This window comes from Ochlerotatus camptorhynchus, unplaced genomic scaffold (genome assembly GCF_037179485.1).
Source record: "Ochlerotatus camptorhynchus isolate MF236.1 unplaced genomic scaffold, CSIRO-AGI_Acam_v1.1 ptg000216l, whole genome shotgun sequence".
NCBI lineage: Eukaryota > Metazoa > Arthropoda > Insecta > Diptera > Culicidae > Ochlerotatus > Ochlerotatus camptorhynchus.
In genome coordinates, this window is record NW_027040706.1 from 594,180 (window position 1) to 614,538 (window position 20,359).

A 20,359-nucleotide genomic window follows, 5' to 3' on the forward strand; every position below is an offset into this window, starting at 1 on the left:
GCCGAGTGCTCAGCAGTTAAAGCTTTTTCCTTGATTTGTTTTCCGTCGATCTTGTTTTCCGTGCTGAGCACCAATGCTACCGACTCCAGGGAGGCAGCTCCCACACCTGGACCCTACCTATCGACCCATCAACTCATGAACCGGGGATCAACAGCTTTACTTCCCTCCCGAAGGAAGGCGTGATCAGAGATGTTATGCCTCAGAACATCCAAGCGGCGCCGACTGGGATTGAACCCAGGCCTGCTGGGGTTAGAGGTAATCGGCGCCGCTCAGTTAAAACTTTAGTTATTTTATTGGTAAAGTGTACATGAGATGTAGCGCTTCGGATTCCACAAGTATGGTGCGGAAAACATACATAACTTATGATTCAGATTCAATTCTAAGCTAATCGTCATGATCCTAACGGACGAAAAATAAATCTATAACATAATGAAGTAATTTTCCAGTCGAAAACGGAAACGAATGAATTAAAACAGAATGAGCAATGGATCAAAGATTCAAATGATAGGGGAAATGGATGGAATGTCGGCCTAAATGACCCTCATTTGGGCCCATATATAAATTCAGCAATCCACTAAGTTTTCAATAGCGACCAAAATTATCCAATATTACCGTCCCAATGACGCGTTCATCTAGATAAAATTGAAAAAATGCAGATTTTTAGCTATGGGCCCAATCTTAGATCCATAGGCCAACATTAGAGCCAATTTCCCTACGATCAGTGATATCAGGCATAATCCAAAGAGCCACGGTGGCAATTTGTTTACAAAATAGGAGCTTTGGTCGAAAATGCTCTTTGTCACCTCACGCTATAGAGGTATATAAATAAGCGAAATTCTTGCAAAAATATCAAAGTACATATGGCTTATGGTATGGGTGGTAAGCGTGACAGATTTTTCCGCCCAATGGGTCTGGGTTGAATTCCAGCCGAGGTCGGTGGGATTTTTCTGAGGCATACAAATTTCTGATCACGTCTTCCTTCGGAAGGGAAGTAAAGCCGTTGGTCCCGGCCCATGCGTGTTTGAATGGGTGCTATTTCCTACGCAGGTGTGGAAGCTGCCTTCCTGTACATTCGGTTGCCGTCAATGGATGGCAATTGATGTCCGTCGGTGAGTGGCACTGGATTGCGGAACAGAGACCAACGTTAAATAAATAAATGAAGAAGAAGAAGAAGAAAAAGAAAAAGAAGGTATGGGTATCACTAATGAAAAGGAAACATTTTTTTTCAGATTCTCTTCCACACACAGTTGAATCTGTCGAGCAACGGTGGCAACAATCTAGTGCAAAATATTTTAAAAGTATTTTTTAGTATTTCCATATCTAAGATATCAATAAGAACTTGATATGTACAAAGTGAGACATACAAAGTTAAGGGTGGGATACCCGTAGTTTTCCTTTATTCTTTATATCTTATTCTTATACTGAATCTGATCGCTCCAGTTCACCTATTATGCCAAACGACCCTCTTTAATATTTTTTTGAAACAGTTTGTTGTCAGCTTTCGAAGCAGCCGCAGTTGTTTTTGTTTACTTATTATGATGCGCTTTGTTCATTGCCTGCAGCTCGGTCAGTGCCTTGTTGTCAGAAGTACAGAGAGAGGTTGCGCTAACCGTGAAATATTGTTGTTTTAGAAAACCAAAAACACAGCGAAAACCCCGAGCAACTAATATTCCATCATGTTAATGGAAAGGCAGTAGAGGTACATATATCGCTTGTGGGGCAACGTTCAATACGCACGAATGTACGATTTACCATCGGAGGTGGTGCTGGCGATATACGTAAAAGTGAAGTGCGTCATCTGGGAAAAATTCCCAGCGGAATTGTGCCACGACATGTACACAGGTGTACATGGACGTGAAAATGGATTCCCTCCTCGCTTAATTTCCTCAATCGGAAAAGAATATATTTTATGCTGGGAATATTCCTGCCCCAATCGGAAGGCTTGAAAACAACATGAAAAGGAAAAAGGCGAAGGACATAACCACGACGGAAAAAGCAACAGCAGGATGAAGAACAGAGCGATGGCAGTACGTACGCTGGTGTGGTTTCTACTGGAAGTGCATCGTTGGACAAAAATGGCAAAGAAGCTTCAGAAGGGGTTGAAGAGCTTGAAGAAGAGGTGGTGTAAATGGACATGACGTCACCGGAGGCCGAGTTGAACAGTGCAGAAGAAGTATGCGATGTCCAGAAACAACAGCCGCCTGTTTTCAAGCGTAAAATGGGGTAAGATGCACCCCAGGGGTAACATTACTTTTTTCGTTTAAAATACCTTATTTACCTTTTTTCGAGGATTTGCTAAGGCATATTGCTAGTTCAATGTCTGGACTAGAAATATTGCATAATAAATCTACGAAAATATATTGAAAATGTATTGATTTTTTTTGTCATTTTACCCCGGTAATATGCACCACTTCATCGAACCCTATAATAATTACGCGTATTCTACAAATTCGGAATAGTGGACTATACCGAGAAGGAGCAACTAAAGGACAAAGAGGAGGCTAGCGGTTGGCACTGGTGAAGGAAAATGATTGGAGAGAGAGTTGCAGGCACGGCAGAAAGCGCGGAAGCAAATCCAAGTCACCTCCCAGCAAAACTATGATGAACTCATAAATAAGGTTTCTCATGATTTTTTTTTTCAGTATTCGACTAGTGGCAAAGTTTTATGGAAATTGGAGCCGGGTGTGAAATTCGTTTTTTTTTTCAATATTCCACCTGGAAGGCCCGTTTATTACATAATTATATCATATTGACACCTGCGGCTTCATAGCTGGATTAAAAAATAAAAATACGTGATAGATTTTGACATAAGCAAGCTCATGAATGCCACCAATGTCAATCAATTCACTTTTGACTGATAGATTATCAGATTGCAAAATATATAAAACAATAATAGCTGAAGACTGATTTGGAGCTTTTCTTACGAATGTGGAAGATTTCAAATATGAACAATCTGCAGCGATATCAGTACAAACAATCAACCAGCTCGTGGGTTTTAATTCAACCGTCTTATCATTGAATCCTATGTTTTGTTTGTTTGTTTTCTACTTTTGATTAAACTGTAGCTTATTATTGGATGAAGAGATTCAGAAAAGTGACCATACGTAATTTAATGAAATTTGTACACAGATTTAATTTAAGACCTTCCTAGGTTTAAGCCGCTGTTTTGGTTTGTGGTGTGAACAATACAATTAAGCAGATAAATAAAATACGTTGCCGAAAAAGACGCGTACGAAAAAAGAAATCAATAATAACTGAAAATAAAATATCGCATCATATCTCCAAACATCTAGCAAAAATAGCGAGGTGTTTGAACGTATTTTTTGATTAAACTGTAGATTATTATGAACTTTGATTAAACTGTAGCTTATTATTGGATGAAGAGATTCGGAAAAGTGACCAGACGTAAGCTACTGAAATGCAAAGATTAAAGATAAGCCGTAGTTTTGGTTTTTGGTGTGAAAAGTAAAAATAAGCAGAGAAATGAAATACGTAGCCGAAAAAGGCACGTATGAAAAAAGAAATAACGAGAAATAACTGAAAATAAACCATCACATCATATCTCCAAGCATCTAGCAAAAATGGCGTGGTGTATGAAAGTCAACTGATTGTGTATATAAGTCGGGTGATGAACTGTTATCTAATATTTTTTGGTGGTTGGTTTGTCCAAAGAGCAATTCTGAGAATTTGCGTCAATGTATATTACAAATATATTTCAAGTGGGACATATCCATCTGTTTGGTACCGTTGATCCATTGTGATCATGTTTTGAACATTCTCTTTGGTTGGATTAGTTCTCGATTATTTCTAAACATTCTGTTATATTTATATTGTGATTGCATGTGTTTGCCCAACAGCTCCAAATTATTTATATTTTTAAAATGAGTTCAGCAACTGCGCAAAAAAGCCAAATCAAATTCACGCAATTCTAAGTCAAGGACGACGAAAGCAAAAAGTGTTTGTGTCCGGTGGTGACGGAAGGTGTGTTAACAAGCGGCACTGTTCAGTTTTATTTTTAGTAGAGCGAAAAAGCTTGACTTAATAACACGGGTGCAAAATGTTTCCACTGCCTCGTGCGTCAGTACGAAAACTGTTTTTGTTTTTTCACCGATGAAAAATGTACAGATGCTGTTGAACTTCCATCTAGAGGAGGTGTGTCAGCGAATCGAGCAATTTGGTTGGATGATTTCTGGTGTAAATACTAACTTTGAAGGGTGGGACCAGATAAGCAGATGATAGTGTAAAACTTGTTTTGGGGAAGCAGTTTTTGTTTGGGATCGTTATCGGATGTTTTAATGCACCAAATGGTTTTGCTGGCAATGTGGACAAATATTTGAAGTTGCGTTATCAAGTGTGTGGTTACCTGTTATCAATACTAGTTAATAGATATAAATAAATTTGGTAGTTTGTTTACTTTCATCGATTCAGTTTTCTTATCCACGTTTCCATCGAGAAGTTCCAGGACAATTGCAAAAAATGATATGCATTAAACTTTGCATAATTGTTTGTTATGGGAAATCATTTGAAGCTGAACAATGCAGACGGTAAGTAATTTTGACAGATTCTTTTCGTCGACTTTCTCTTTGCATCCTGACGGCCATGTTAAGAAATTTCTAGCACCCAAATCGATGGAAAAAGCTATTATCTAGCTTCTAATACGACAAACACGACAAGAAACGGTTTTGTACCCAAATTATCTACGAACGAGAAAGTCGATGGGAGCGGTTACATAATAATTTGCTAATCCATTTATTCTGGAATTTTTTGTTTTGAATGAAAATTTCCTTTTGCCCAAAAATGCCATTTTCCTTCAAATCGCTGATATATTTTTATTTGAAGTTAGTGGTTTGAAAAAATGGGTCCCACGATATCTCATCACTGCTTTGACCAAATCGGCTCATTTTGGGGGTGAAAACTCGTTAAACATGTCCTGTGTGCCAGACGAAGGCCGATTTTTGAAAAGTCGATTTAACATGTTGTGAGTATTGACAGCCACTCTTAGCTCAGTCGGTAAAGGCGCAGCTACAAAGCAAGACCATGCTGGAGGTGGTGGCTGGGTTTGATACCTGGTCCGGCCTAGAAATTTCACGGGAAATTTCTCGTCTTCCCTGGGCATAGAGTATGATACTAATGCAAAAATGGTACAGGCATCGAAAGCTCTCAATTAATAACTGTGGAAGTGCAACATTTAAATTGTCACTCGACACGTTTTAAATTGTTACTCCACGTTCGATGCACTGCAGCATACATAAAATAGCAATTTCAAATTATATGGGGCACTGATTTCCAAGATTTGTGTAATTGCAAATTCGAAGTGGAAGTGCATGTATAGTCTAGAACAGGATGGGTAGATAGTTCCGTTAGAGTACGGTATGACGAGAGGAGCAATACAATAATTGCGTAACGAAGACTTGTATTATAACACACCATGAACTGGAAATGCTTTCGGCAACGTGGGTTAGTGATGAAACGTCGCTAGAACTATTCCACAGCCGCAGGCAGTATTTGAGCAAAGTCAGGCTTTTCAAAGCTTTTTAGTGCTTTACTAATCATTGCAATCTTTTGTGGAGCTTAGAAAAACATAGAAAAGGATTTCCCGTCTTTTGACTTTTATACGTTTCATACGCGTACACTTGCGTAATTGTATTGTAAACTGTATTGTAAAGTGTCAGTAATTTCATTTGGTCCATCCATTTAATATTTAAAAATTCCCTTCAACAACATTATTACAACGAAGGCACTTAGTTAGCGTTCAACTCCGTGGCGTCGTTGCATCGTTTCCACCGTCTCTGGAGCTCGCAGCTTCTTAAAAGCAACAGGTATCCTTTCTTGGTGTACTTAGCATAGCATAGCATAGCATAGCATATGCGATTGTACAAATCGTGGGTGGCTGTTTAATGGTCAACTAATACGTTTTGCAGAAAATATCGTGTGTTGACGCAGAAAATATCACTTGGGATTTGTGATTTTCCCCACACAAACATAAAATCTACAAAACAAGCATCGTATTATACACCTGGCCACATCCTTACAATCGCAGGGGACGGGAGGGAAAGTTAATTCAACATCTACTTAAGAAGGTGCAGGGAACCCATACTACCTTCATAGGTGTCACAGGACGGAAAGAGTTGTGTTAGTGGGAGGGTGAATGATTTGGAAGCTCTATTTGTCAATATAGAGCATTTTATAAATCAGTGACACAAATGGAATCTAAATAGATAAAATGAAAAGATCTCACCCGATTGGCCTAGTGACTTTGCAGCGTCATGTTTTCGAAAATGCTTTATTTAATGTTCCTTGAACCACCGCAATCACTGATAACGCTCTTCTAGCTCGCATCCACAAAAGAACACACTCCACGCATAATCAAGGTCATGTGTTTTCGGACTTTCTTCTTTAACACTACACAAAGACGTTGCTCATCGTAGCAACATAAAAATAGATCAGCGCGCTCACTCGCTTGAACAAAAGCCTGGCTCATCGCACCAACCGAACAATAGATCAGGCGTGATTGAGGTCATATGCCGGATAACAAAAAACAATGTGAGAGCACACAAAACACCATTGCATCATTAATTCCAGAACAAAACGTTTGCAAAAACTAATTCAATCAGATTAAATTATTGCGCACGGGACTAATCTGCCGACACCAGAAAAATAACACGCCACGGAGGAACGGCACAACCTCTCTCAACCGAAGCACAAAGCAGACCTCTTTTTGGACGTTCAAAGTGTACTACCCCCTTAAGTTTAAGTTTCATGCCGGTTTGTCGGTGGTTCCGCTTCCGCTGGTATCCTTTCTTGGTGTACTTGTGCAGAAATATAACGAGAAATGAGTTATTCTGCTAGGTTTAAAAATCACTTGACAACGATTGCCACAAAGATTCCACACGATTGCGACGGAGTTTACTGACGTTCCCGAAGGAGGTGGTTCCATACAATTTTGGTGGAGATGCTGCTAATGAAGGTTCCAGACGATTCCGACGGAGGAGATTCCAGACGATTTCGACAGAGCTCACTTGACTTTCACCACGGAAGAGTTTCCAGACGATTACGATAAAGATTCCAGTCGATTTCAACGGAGTTTGCGGAGTTTCAGTGGAGATTTCAGATGCTTCAGATTGAATCAAACAACCAATTACAATGTCAAGGAATAATCTACATACTTCCAGTTTTGTAACAATCTTTTTGCGGACCTCCTGTACGCTGATCTGCATCCATTCAATGTTAATAACTCACTTGGATTAAAATTTCTCGGTGCATTTGTTGTTGCTTTTGATGGTCAATACAACCTGTTACAGCCGAGGTTACAGCACTGTATTGGACAAATTTCAGAAAACTGCTTCCCTTAACAGTAGCAATTTGAAGAGAAAATCGACGAAGAGACGATATCGATATTATCGTGGATGGAAAACAAACTAAATCAATCTGTTCTTTTTGACGTAGACCAACGTCTGTGATTTCTATATGGGAGTACACTTTGTGAAAACCGAAAATGGAACATGAAACAAAATTGTGAAAGATTTTGAACGTTAATAACTCAGCAACCCCTGGTCCAATTTCAAAATTTTTAACAACAATCGATCAGCAATATTTCTACGCATCGATAGCAATGCTTCCGATAGTTAATTTTTTTTAACAAGAAACTATTGAAAAAGAGGTAAATGTGCAGCATTGTCCAAAACCGTCGAATTAACTAATAAATTGACCAATTACGTACATGCTTATGCTGCTATCCCAACACAGTCATCAGATAATCATTCCTAGACGAAACATGTCGATGTACCATTACGACGAGGCTCGGTAGCTCAGTGGTTACCGTTTCTGCTTACTGAGCAGAAGGTCGGGGTTCAATCCCAGGCCCGTCCCCATCCTTGCAATTTTTCACTTTGCCTTATCCTATCCCCACTAGATTTAAATAAAAACAAATCCTGCTTAACCGATCGCATCACTTACCACATGAATCCTGATCTAAAAATAACCTACCTCACTAACACAACTATCTTCCTCGAGACAGCCGTGGAGATGTTGAGGAATTCTTGGTCTCTAACAACAACCGCACTGTGCAAGTTGATTAGTTCTGATTATTCACGGAGGAGCAACTAAGCAGGTCGGATAACGTTAACTCAAAGGCACATTCATTGATACCATTGTTAATGTGGATGATAGAAGAGAATAGCAGAAATAGTGTGAAATAGGTTAGTGAAGCCTTGGTGATCACAAAAGAGGAAATCGATAGAGAATTGGCTTTCATCCTTCTGCTTCTAAGCCCCTTACAGTCGTCGTTACAGCAATGAAAACTAGCATCGCACCGCTTTTGGTTCTAGGGCACTTGCTGGTTGCAATTTTAAGATCAGGATTCACTGTGATGCGATCAGTGAAATCAGCAGAAATTTCTTTCCCAACTCTATTGTAGAATCTTTTAATGGCTCTGGAAAGGGCCAGTTTTGTTAGATTTCGACGGAGAAATTAAGAGCGTTCACCACGAATACGACGAGCCAGGTGAATGTCGTTTGGCATAATTGTGACACGCTTGACGTGGATGGCGCACAGGTTGGTATCTTCGAACAGACTGACCAGAGGGCCTTGCTGGCAAGCGCTGATCGGTCTTGAAAGTCCTGAGCGATTTCAGGAGGATCTTTTCCTCCGGTGGACTTACGAGCGGTCTGCTTGGTACGAGCCATTGTGCATAGTTACGGTGCACATACGATGAATCGAACACGTTGAATAAAAGTTTCAACCGCTTTCTCTTCTACTTAATAACATACTTTTGTTATGTTCAACCAATCATAAACGATGAAAGAACAAAAATGCAACAACTTGCAAGAAGAATTTAGCCTTCGGGTAGGTATAAAATAGGTATTCATGGTCAAAATAAGAATCATTCTTTGTTAGACCGTCAAGCAGGTCAGTATGTATTAGGCTCGCTCTCTAGAGTTGTATGGAAAGTTTTTCGCATCCATTTCCTGTCAACCGTACCCGAAGGCAGCTTAAGGGGGTATTCCCGATCTTTTTTTTCAAAAAATCAAATTTTTTTTTTCACGTTTTTTTGTACTTTAGACTATATACTTTCATCCCCCCAAGCCGTTTTCCGATCAGCGAATTCGGTGTCCAGGCATAGCTGACTAATGGTAAGAACCCCCAAATGGTTTTCACTAAAGTCAAAACTTTAAACGCGTTTTTCTCGAAACCACATTTTATTTATCGGGCGAAGATTTTTCTCAGAAACTATAAGAGATATTGACTTGAATCTTTGCGCATTTTGTTCCTTATTAAATTCTTCTCCCACTTTCAGCCAAAAATATTAACATTTAACATTGTTTGAAGCACCTTAAAGCTGCAATAAAGCGGGCTAAAAATCGCCTGTTTTTTCATATGGCCGCCATTTTGTTAATTTGCAAGATTTTTTGCTGCCAACGGGAGAAGCTCCAGAGAATCTTATGCAGATTATAATTTCATCACGAAATCTGTTTCAGATGAAGCCGTTCCAGAGAAAAGTCTTCGCCCGTCCAGGCGTTTGCGGCGAACAGGGGTCTGTTTGCCGCCATTTTGTGACGTCAATAATGTCTTTTTTTATGTCGAAAAAAATTTATTTGTAAACTTTAATGTTCAATAAACAAGAATCCCAAAGAGTTTGGCGCATTACTATTCATTTTCCTTGAAAAAAAAATAATTGAAAAACAGGCCGAAAAAAGGCAAAAGATTGGGAATACCCCCTTAAATAGCATAAACATTGCCTGGACGTGGCAAGGAAGACAAAGGCTTCGGCGAAGGAGCCAAGCGTCATCGTAAGGTGTTGCATGATAACTTACAGGGTATTTCCAAGACTGTCGTCAGGCTCGTCGTGATAATGCGTATCTACGGTCTGATCTACGAGGAAGACCGAGGTGAGCTGGATGTGTCCTACTAAGCTGGTGAGCTGGTTAAGGAGTTCTACTCAACTTGACAAGAATTAAATTCCTGGAACCAGGAAAAATGGTAGCAACCAAGCTTCTAATCCTGAAGCAACTGGGCCGGAGTGAAGTATTTATGGTGATCATAGCATATGGTTGACACAAAACTGCAGGACTGCCTATTCTTTGCTGCATACAGCATAAATATTTACGTTTTTTGACAAAACTCAGGTAATCATGACAGATTCTGACGCAGTAGTTCTCTTTCCTTCATTCGCGTTGTTTTCAAATATCTAAACGTCATGAATACCTGAGATTTGTCAATGATGTAAATATTTACACGTAATGCATTGAAGAATTACATTGAGAAGATAGAAATTCAAATTAACTCTTAAGCCTGAAATTTTTTGTGATGCTGAAAAGGGCCGTTTGATTTGTCAGATCAGTTTTGATGAACGCAGCATTGGCTTTGCTGTTGGCTCACATTGCGGTACTGTGCAGATTGGCACCATTGCGTACAACCCCATAGGGCTGTCCCTTGTAATTTTTTTCTGGAACCTTCGAAATGGTAGGGGATCTCTGTCAGAATCGTTTGGAATATCTGTCGGAACCCTTGTGGGTGGCATCTGAAATCTTCACCGAAATCATTCAGAATCTCCTCCGTCACAAACATCAAACCGTCTGAAATCTTTATCGGTATAGACTGGACTCTCCTCCGTCAGAATCGTCTAGAACCGTCATTGGCAGCATCTGAAATCTCCGTCGGAATAAGCTAGAACCTCTGTCGGAATCAGCTGGAACACCAACAACTCTGTCAGATCACTACAAATGTTAGAAAAGTATTAGAAGCGGATAGAAAACTTAAAAAAAAACAAGCCATGAATATTTGAAAAAGACTTGACTCAGATAAGGTTTTTCAAATGTATTCCGCTGTTTTTTTTTAGCAAATCCGGTTTTGCCATCACCTTAGATAGATGAAACATCTGTTCAGAAATGACCGAATTGTGAGAGTTTTGGCATTTTTCAATATCAGACGTTGGGGGCTTGAGAGTTAAACAAGGAATTGAATGCATGTTCATCTCTGTTTCATAAAAAATATACACACTAATCCAGGCCTGTTCGGTAAAAGATTGAAAATCAGTGAACAGTTAAAAAGTTACAAAATCAATAAACTCAATTTAATATTCTTTTTATTCGATTTTATTGTTTTCTTCGTGTAACGGTTTAACCTTTTCAGCTGTTCAAAAACTCAGTAAAATTATATCGACTTCGGTGATATGAATTCAGTGTGTACATGTTAACGATCCTAAATTCTGTCGTTTTTGAAAATTGTTCTTATGATATAAAAAGGTGTCTAATGAAAATTATATTTAGCGCATGCACAACGTATTGCGCATAAAGCCAGATTGACGCATGAATCGCAATATGAACACATGCAGCTTTCGTTATATGTATGGCTATTGAGAATAACACATTTCTCGCGTCTTTTTTCAAAAGGTCCTAGGTAACAAATGTAAACAAATCGAGTTAAGCGATACAAACTATTGCTTTTCTATCGTTGTATGTGGTGCAAAAACACCCATCCAAATAACTTTCATTTATTTAAGATAATTATAGGTCAAAAATTGTCCAATGTACAGTTTAAAATGATGGGTACATGATTGTTACTTCGGTCACTCGAACTGCCTAACATGATTGGTGCTCATTTTCTAAAGGTGGGGCCAATCTAAAGTTAAGTACTCTACTCTGAAATCTGTGAAAGAGTATCTAGTATGATTTAGAACAAAACGTCCAATGTAACACGCATTGATTATGTCATTGAGAAAAATCGTCCAATGGAACATGTCCGATGTACAACTTGACTAGTCAAAACGTCTTATGAGTTTTTTTTCTATTTTGTACTTTGAAATTCAAAGCAAAATTGTGATTTTACCGTTTTTACTGAATTTTCAGCGTTATTATTCATTGACTACATTAAAAATAGTATTGCAAAATTAATTGTTTCTAAGCAGTTAAAATAATAATCTGCCGAACTTCAACTTCGATTTTTTCAAAATGGTGGATATGTTACATTGGTCCATTTGAAAAGTGACGCGAGAAAATTTGTCCATTTCAGTTGTAACAGTTTTAGTTGAAAAAACAGAGATAGGATCGTTTAACGAGGTATTGGTGCAAACCGTCAACATCACCGGCACAGCCATATCATCAATCTATTCCATCCTCCCAACCCGACGACCGTCGTCGAAAGGGAGAAGCGCGTCCGATAGGGGATATTTACAAACACTCTCACAGTGCATCTACTGCTATGCCGGCCGTTCGAATTCACCAAGCTCCCCCACATCTCAGTCGAGTACAGTGACTCCGAGGAGACACTTGCCGGTTGCATTTATTTGGCATATTGTCCGCAGATTTGTTCTTTTTCGCATTTTCTTTTATTTTCTGTATTAGTCTATCTTTCGGTTATATCCTTTAAATTAGTGCATTTTCATTTATTGCATAGAGGTAACCGAAGGCATTCATTGACATCGATTCTAAATAGGTAATTACATATAGCTGAAGGTGTTATACGTAGAAGGGAATATGTGCTAGTATTACAATATTCAGTGCTACGCACATTTTGCATGAAAGTGAATCTGTATGAAGATATATGGGATGCAATTGATGCGATCGTTGGTAAAAATAACCCTCAAGAGTTTGAAAATGTGCTGCATGTGTGATTGCAGGTATAAAGTAGATAGTGATGAAGAAAGCTGTAGGATGTTTATTTTTTGGTTCAACATATTTATTTGCAAACTGATTAGAATGAACGAGCGAATGTTTCGCTATTGATTTAGCTCAGTGATACTTTCAAATAACTGCAATGCCGCGGGTTGGAATTGAGCAATATTGTAGAAAATAAATAATTTGTTTGTGTAAATGTTATCTCATTTGTTGTAAATTGATACGAACAAGTGAACGTGAAAATTGATTCAAGAAACAACGATCACACTAGTTGCCCCTATTGACTTTTGAATGAATAGGAATTAATGACTCTTTCGATCTTTCCTTCTCCCTTTTCTATATTTTGCGCAGGATTTGCACATTGCACCTTCGGTCGTTCGTTCATTTGCCCGTTCGCTGATAACACAGCAGCCTCAAGATGACGCGTGGCGTGCTCCGCCTATGCAGCTATGGAGGCAATGCCATCTTGCAGATTTCCAAGCCGATACATCCGTTGCGGCTGTTTTCAGGTACATCCTTTCTACCAAATCCTTCCATAGTTTGAATAAGATTTAAACCAACGGTTTAAATTACAGGTAGCGTGAAGCTGCTTCAGAAAGATGGTAAACCCGCAACTGCTGTGGCAGGGGTATCATACAAAAATATTGTTATCGGTGTTCCGAAGGAGAGATGGGTCAACGAACGACGGTGAGTTTTTGGGTGTCATAATAATGAATTATGTAATATCTCTTTCAAAGAACGAATACTGCTGGGATAGTAAAAAAAAAAACAATTTTCCACGAATCTTATGAAGAATACTTTATTAACGGTTATTGTCAATTTTCATATTAAAGTTTTATTTATTCTGAGAGATTTTTCAGCAATTGCTGAAATATGGCATTGCCATTGAAATATTCCACGGTTCAACAATATGGACAAACATACAAACTTTCGTCGAAATGTTATTAACTTTTTCGTCAATGACAAAACTGCATTCACTCATCTTCTGTGGTAGTCATTGTGAAAAATTTCATTCCTGGGCGACTGCTTGTTTTTGCCTTGGCCCAGGTCAAATTACTGGTGACTTGATTTCCTTGTTCCTCTCCTGCGATGTCCTGGCGGGTAGTGTATGGCTGTCCCAATAGGGTGGGACATATTTTTCAAAATCTTGCGTAGACATGTTTTCACAGTATAATAGCTTTTTTCGTTAAAGGTGGCGCAAAGGGTCTAACTCCAAGAAATCGCCTTGGGAACTTTTCCAAATAAAATATGCATCTATAACAAAATATATAAAGTAAACGCTCCTTTATGGGGTGTTTACACTTAGAGCTACACACTTAGTTTTTTCTACCGAGCTCGGCTGTGCAAATCTCGGCAAAATTAGTTTCACTTAGATCTCAGCAAAAGTGACATTTGATTGCTGAGTCTCGGATAATGCTTAGCTGAATCTCAGCAAACAAATGAAATGTTTGCTGATATCTCAGTAAAACTTTTTTTTTTTAAGAGATTTGCACAGCAGAGTAGAAAAATCTAAGTGTGTAAAGGGCATCAGCGTCTACCAGCATGAAATTTCAGGAGCAACTGAAATTCGTGCTAGTTGGCGAGTACACTAGGGCGAGTAAATCCGTACAGATGTAAACACCCCATTAGTTGCGGTACATTAGAAGCGTAAGGTTTCTATATTTGCTTATGGAAGTCTCCAACTGTAGGAACCTAACGCTTCTAACGTACCGCGTAGGAGCGTGTTTCTTACATGATTTTGTTTTGAAAAGGACGAAAATTTTGTCCGTTTTGCGATATCTTTACTCGTTCTCGAGATATATAACAATGAAAGTGCATATCGACTTACGCTTACATATTGGTGTATCACAATCAACATCCTTGCGGTGCTAGATGCTGCGTAGGTATGAGAATGAGAGAGAATGAGGGACAAAGAAAGTGGAAGCCCCTAAATCCTCCAGCCCAGTCCTACCATCTGCCGCCTCCGATCATCATAGTCGTTCGGGCCTGTGGTTGGACGTGGAAAGGGGTCTTCAAACCTCGCTTCAAACCCACTCACTATAGCGCTCTAATAAAAATTCATTGATTATTTTTATGTGTTCCACACATGATTTTTTGCAATGTGATAAACAAATGATATGTATGTGTCGGACTTCAGCAAAGTTGGTCCTTAGTAACTGAACTGTCAATTAATTTCGGAATTAATCCACTAGGGCGGCACTGTTGCTAACTCATGTTATTCTGAGCAACTCTTCTACAATTACCGTAAAACGGGGTCAATTTGATCAGTGGGGTTTGTGTGGGCTCTGTTTTGATCACTGATATTTTTCATTATTTTTCTTCAACTGTAATATTTGTATTGTTCCGGGCAAGGTTGCAAATACTCATTTCAGCTAAAATAATGTTTTTCGGAATAATAAAACCAAAAGATGGTATGATGGCATGTTTTACTTGTAACTTACAAGAAGAGGTTACAAAGTATGCGTTTAAAACATAAAACCTGTAAATTTTGCTTTCTATGAGTCACGATTATTGGACACGTGAAAAGCATTTTATTTGGACATAAATAATGAGAACCTCAGTGATCAAATATATCTCGTTTATTGATTTGGCCCCGTTTTACGGTAGTTGCATTCCAAGTCCTTTAGTTTTTAGATTTTGATTTGTCGTTTGTCGGTTTTTACCCAAAACTCCCCTATTGTAGGCTTATATTGTACCTTTGTTCTGCATACTTGTGCATTTTAAAGTGGTGTATTATTTACTCCAGCATCTAAACATCTAAGATATAAAATTATGAAGACAAAACAGTTTTATTTTTCAATTTTCGAAAAATATATATAAAAAACGATTTATTTTTTTACTGCTGCTGTATCCTAGTGATCAATATTAAGAAGTTGAGGTAGATGCTGAGATGACTAACGTCATTGACGAGACTTGTTCAGAATAACCCCTTAAAGATTTAAAGAAATATTCCAGTATTTAAACTAACCAAATAATTACAGAGTTGCCATAACTCCAGCCGTAACTGCTACCTTGGTCAAGAAGGGGTTCAAAGTGAACGTTGAAGCAGGTGCCGGATTTGACGCCAAGTTTCGTGATTCTGATTATGTAACCGCAGGAGCCAATATCGTCGACAAATCTCAAGCATTCCAATCCGGTAGGTTTTGTGGTTAATATGGTTTGATGGGATGTTACAATGCTGTGTTTTTTTCATAGATATTGTACTTAAGGTTCGACAACCAATGGACAATGAAATCCCGACACTGAAGGATAACTCAACTGTAATTTCATTCCTGTATCCTACACAAAACAAGGATCTGATCGACAAACTAGCTCAAAAGAAAGTTAATGCATTTGGTAATTTGAGACGATAGCACGTAATCTTTATGAAATGATTCTAACACAATTTATTGCTCAGCTATGGACGCCATTCCTCGTATTTCGCGTGCGCAAGTATTCGATGCCCTATCTTCGATGGCCAACATTTCCGGCTATCGGGCAGTTATTGAAGCTGCCAATCACTTCCCACGCTTCTTCACGGGACAAATCACCGCCGCTGGCAAGGTACCTCCGGCGAAGATTCTCGTCATTGGTGGAGGCGTTGCAGGATTGGCCGCTATTGGACAAGCTCGTGGTATGGGTGCCATAGTGAGAGCTTTCGACACCCGTCCAGTCGTTAAGGAACAGGTCGAGAGTATGGGAGCGGAGTTCCTTACCATCAACTTGGAAGAGGATGGCTCCACGGCCGGTGGATACAGTAAGGAAATGAGTAAAGAATTTATCGAGGCTGAGATGGCACTATTTGCCAAACAGTGTAAGGAGGTTGATGTGATTATCACAACGGCGTTAATTCCGGGGAAGAAGGCACCTACGTAAGTTTGATATAAATTTATAATTTTATTTCTTAAATTTAATTTGCTCCCTGTACGATCATTTTAGTCTTATTACCGAAGAGATGGTCAAATCAATGAAACCGGGTAGCGTTATTGTTGATCTGGCAGCAGAAGCAGGAGGCAACGTTGCTACGACCGTTCCTGGAAAAGTGGAAGTGGTTCATGATGTGGTTCACGTAGGTTTGACCGATTTCCCGAGTCGCCTGCCAGCTCAGAGTTCCACTTTGTATGCCAACAACATCTCCAAGTTCCTGCTCTCGATGGGGGAAAACGATCACTTTAACATCAATCTAGAAGATGAGGTTGTTCGAGGAAGCATTGTGCTACAGAACGGCAATCTTATGTGGCCACCACCAGTAATCCCGGTTTCCGCAAAACCACCACCATCGGTACCAGCGACATCCACTGTAAAGGCAGAAGTCCTACCGCCGAATCCTTTCAATGAAACATTGAAGAACAGCATGCTTTACACTGCTGGTTTTGGTAGTTTGCTTGGGTTGGGAGCAATCTCTCCTAATCCAGCTTTCACTACTATGATGACAACTTTAGCCATGTCCGGAATAGTTGGTTATCACACGGTTTGGGGAGTTACTCCTGCTTTGCACTCACCCTTGATGTCGGTGACCAATGCCATTTCAGGCATTACCGCTGTCGGTGGACTGTTGATGATGGGTGGTGGTATGACTCCAACCAACACGGTTGAAACTCTGGCTGCTAGTGCGGCTCTGATTTCATTTATTAACATCTTCGGAGGATTCTTGGTGACACAGCGTATGTTGGACATGTTCAAGAGACCAACGGACCCACCAGAGCACATCTACCTGTACGGAATTCCTGGTGCTGTGTTCCTTGGAGGATATGGCTTAGCTACTCTTCAGGAAATGCCTGAAATTCACCAGATGGCGTACCTTGCTTCCAGCTTGTGCTGTATCGGAGCGCTGGTTGGTCTGTCTTCGCAGAAAACTTCCCGGCTGGGTAACTCACTTGGAATCGTAAGATCACTGTGAATAACATATTGCATAGGTAACCATAATAAAATAAATTTCAGATGGGTGTCACAGGAGGTATTGCTGCTACTCTAGGATACATGGCTCCCAGCACCGAAGTTCTGATGCAAATGGGAGGAGTTGCTGGAATTGGTGGCCTGCTTGGATCGATCATTGCCAAGAGAATTCAAATCTCCGACCTTCCTCAGTTGGTTGCTGCTTTCCACAGTTTGGTGGGTGCTGCGGCTGTGTTGACCTGTGTGGCTACTTACATGCATGACTTCCCCACTTTGGCAACCGACCCGGCGGCCAATGTACTGAAGACTGCACTGTTTCTGGGAACATACATTGGAGGAGTCACGTTCAGTGGATCGCTGGTTGCATATGGTAAATTGCAAGGTTTTCTGAGCTCTGCACCACTGTTGTTACCTGGTCGTCATATGATCAATGCTGGCCTGTTGGCTGGTAATCTGGGTGCAATGGCAATGTTTTACATGGAACCAACTATGACTGGAGGATTGGGACTCTTGGGAACAACGGCTGCGCTGTCCACGGCTATGGGTATTACACTGACGGCTGCTATTGGTGGTGCGGATATGCCCGTTGTAATCACTGTGTTGAACTCGTACTCTGGCTGGGCATTGTGCGCTGAAGGTTTCATGCTGAACAATAATCTCATGACTATTGTTGGTGCGTTGATTGGTTCTTCTGGTGCCATCCTGTCCTATATTATGTGCAAGGCAATGAACCGTTCACTGCCCAATGTCATTTTGGGAGGATACGGAACAACTTCAACTGCCGGAGGCAAACCCGCAGAAATCGTTGGAACCCATTCGGAAGTGAACGTTGATGGCGTTGTCGACATGATCAAGAACTCGAAGAACATTATTATTACTCCCGGATATGGATTGTGTGTAGCCAAAGCACAGTATCCAATTGCCGAAATGGTGAATATCCTAAAGTCGCATGGAAAGAAGGTTCGATTTGGTATCCATCCTGTTGCCGGTAGAATGCCTGGTCAACTGAACGTACTGTTGGCCGAAGCTGGTGTCCCGTATGATGATGTGCTTGAGATGGAAGAAATCAACGAAGACTTCTCGGATACCGACCTGGTCCTGGTTATTGGAGCTAACGACACAGTAAACAGCGCTGCGGAAGATGATCCAAACTCGATTATTGCTGGAATGCCCGTTCTGCGTGTGTGGAAGGCTGATCAGGTAATTACACTAATTAGCGCTTCTTTCAAGAACGATTTACAAATTAAACTTTTCACTTACAGGTTGTCGTGATGAAACGGTCCCTTGGTGTAGGATATGCTGCAGTTGACAATCCGATCTTCTACAAGCCGAATACTGCCATGCTGCTAGGAGATGCTAAGAAGACTTGCGATGCACTACTGGCCAAGATTAAGGAAGAATGAGTGTGAAAACGTGTTTTAATGTCTGATTTTAACATTGATGTTCAATCTATACTTATACATAAATACAATGTGTCTATTTGTATATGTTATCGGTGTCATTGAATGATGTTATGCAACTTGGTGAATTGTGTAAATAAATGCGGATCGAATGATGATGATGAATGATAATAGCCATTTCATCTTGATTTTGAGAGAAAAAAAAACCTGATTGATTATGTGTTTTTCATTATTTCGGTTTTGTTACTACAAGTGAAAGTCAACGACACATCGAAATCATTTATTTGTAAACAACCACCATACCCCAACATACACTGCTGGGGCTGTAAGTTCAACTTTATTCGGAACATAACCATCAAGAATTGAATTAATCGACTTGAACCTTTACCCACCCAGGGTAGACCAAAACCGCTTGAAACCTAATGCCTTGTATGAAAAAGCATTCCTAATAGCATTTGGTTGTAACACGAGCTGGCGCTTTTGATTCAAAGTTTATATGGGGTTTTTGGTCACACAATGTATGAGAAAATAACACCCTTTCACTCTTTCGATCATACAATAATGGGTTTATTATACTTGATTTAACTCAAAATTTCAGGGCTTGTAGCTTAAACAATAAGAAACAACTCTTTTGAAGACTGCACTGCCCATAATCGCAAGTCAGTCCCATCTGTAAAAAACTGGAAATGAGAAAACGGCGTTCAAAGATTTTTCAAGTTTTCTGATTTGACACCTATTTTGGAGGGATAAATTTAAAAATAAACGTACAATGTGATAGAATGCATCTATGTTTACCCAAAAAAATTGGAAAAATATCGTGAAATTTTTATTTTATGGCCAAAATCTGAGTGGGACTGACTTGCGATTACATTTAACGTCAATGAGGAAAATAACCGCAAGTCAGTCACAATTCCATGCCGATGCTGCATTAGTTTAAGCACAGTATTGAACAGTAGAAAGATACTATGGTCCCATAGAACGTTATTGAATGTTTTTGGATTTGTTCCGCTGGTTCCAGAGCAATGGCCGGAACATATTCCGGTGAGTATGGGTCTTCATCAGACCAGAGCCAAACGTGCCAAACTCTCCATGCGATAAATCAATTCACATGAGAATTCAAAAATAAGATCAATAAGGGTCATGATGATAAGATCAATAAGGGTCATCATGAGACCATGTTGGCCACACCCGGACATGTTCCGGGTATACCCGGGGAAGTGGTAAATCCTTTTAAATTAAAATCCATCAAGCGATACATCAAATCACATGATAATTCAAAGCCATATCCATTGGCGGTCAAATTGAGTATCGTAAGAACTATATTGGCAAAAGCTATATTGAGACAAATCTCATGATGCGATGTGTTGTCTAACATTTCTGATAAATTTTTTTCTAATGGGACTGACTTGCGGTTACTTTTCGCTGTGGGACAATTTGACTTGGTATTGTTTTTCAGTTTTCTTGAACAAA

General features: G+C 39.7%; 1 protein-coding gene across 1 annotated transcript; it reads left to right on the forward strand.

Moving 5' to 3' along the window:
• The first annotated feature begins 12,272 nt into the window (after positions 1-12,272).
• LOC135703576 (NAD(P) transhydrogenase, mitochondrial-like) lies at positions 12,273-19,050 on the forward strand. Its single transcript, XM_065224824.1, has 9 exons — positions 12,273-12,432; positions 12,966-13,123; positions 13,190-13,301; positions 15,596-15,750; positions 15,810-15,950; positions 16,012-16,465; positions 16,533-17,478; positions 17,535-18,689; positions 18,752-19,050. The coding sequence occupies exons 2-9, from the start codon at positions 13,033-13,035 to the stop codon at positions 18,890-18,892; spliced, it is 3,195 nt and encodes a 1,064-aa protein (XP_065080896.1). The 5' UTR covers positions 12,273-12,432; positions 12,966-13,032; the 3' UTR covers positions 18,893-19,050.
• Positions 19,051-20,359: the final 1,309 nt, after the last annotated feature.

Bases quoted from the DNA above. Each gene is read 5' to 3' on its own strand.
- LOC135703576 (XM_065224824.1), top strand. From the start codon at position 13,033: ATGACGCGTGGCGTGCTCCGCCTATGCAGCTATGGAGGCAATGCCATC. The intron at 15,751-15,809 runs GTAGGTTTTGTG...TTTTTTTCATAG, and splicing joins ATCTCAAGCATTCCAATCCG to ATATTGTACTTAAGGTTCGA. The intron at 18,690-18,751 runs GTAATTACACTA...TTTCACTTACAG, and splicing joins GTGTGTGGAAGGCTGATCAG to GTTGTCGTGATGAAACGGTC.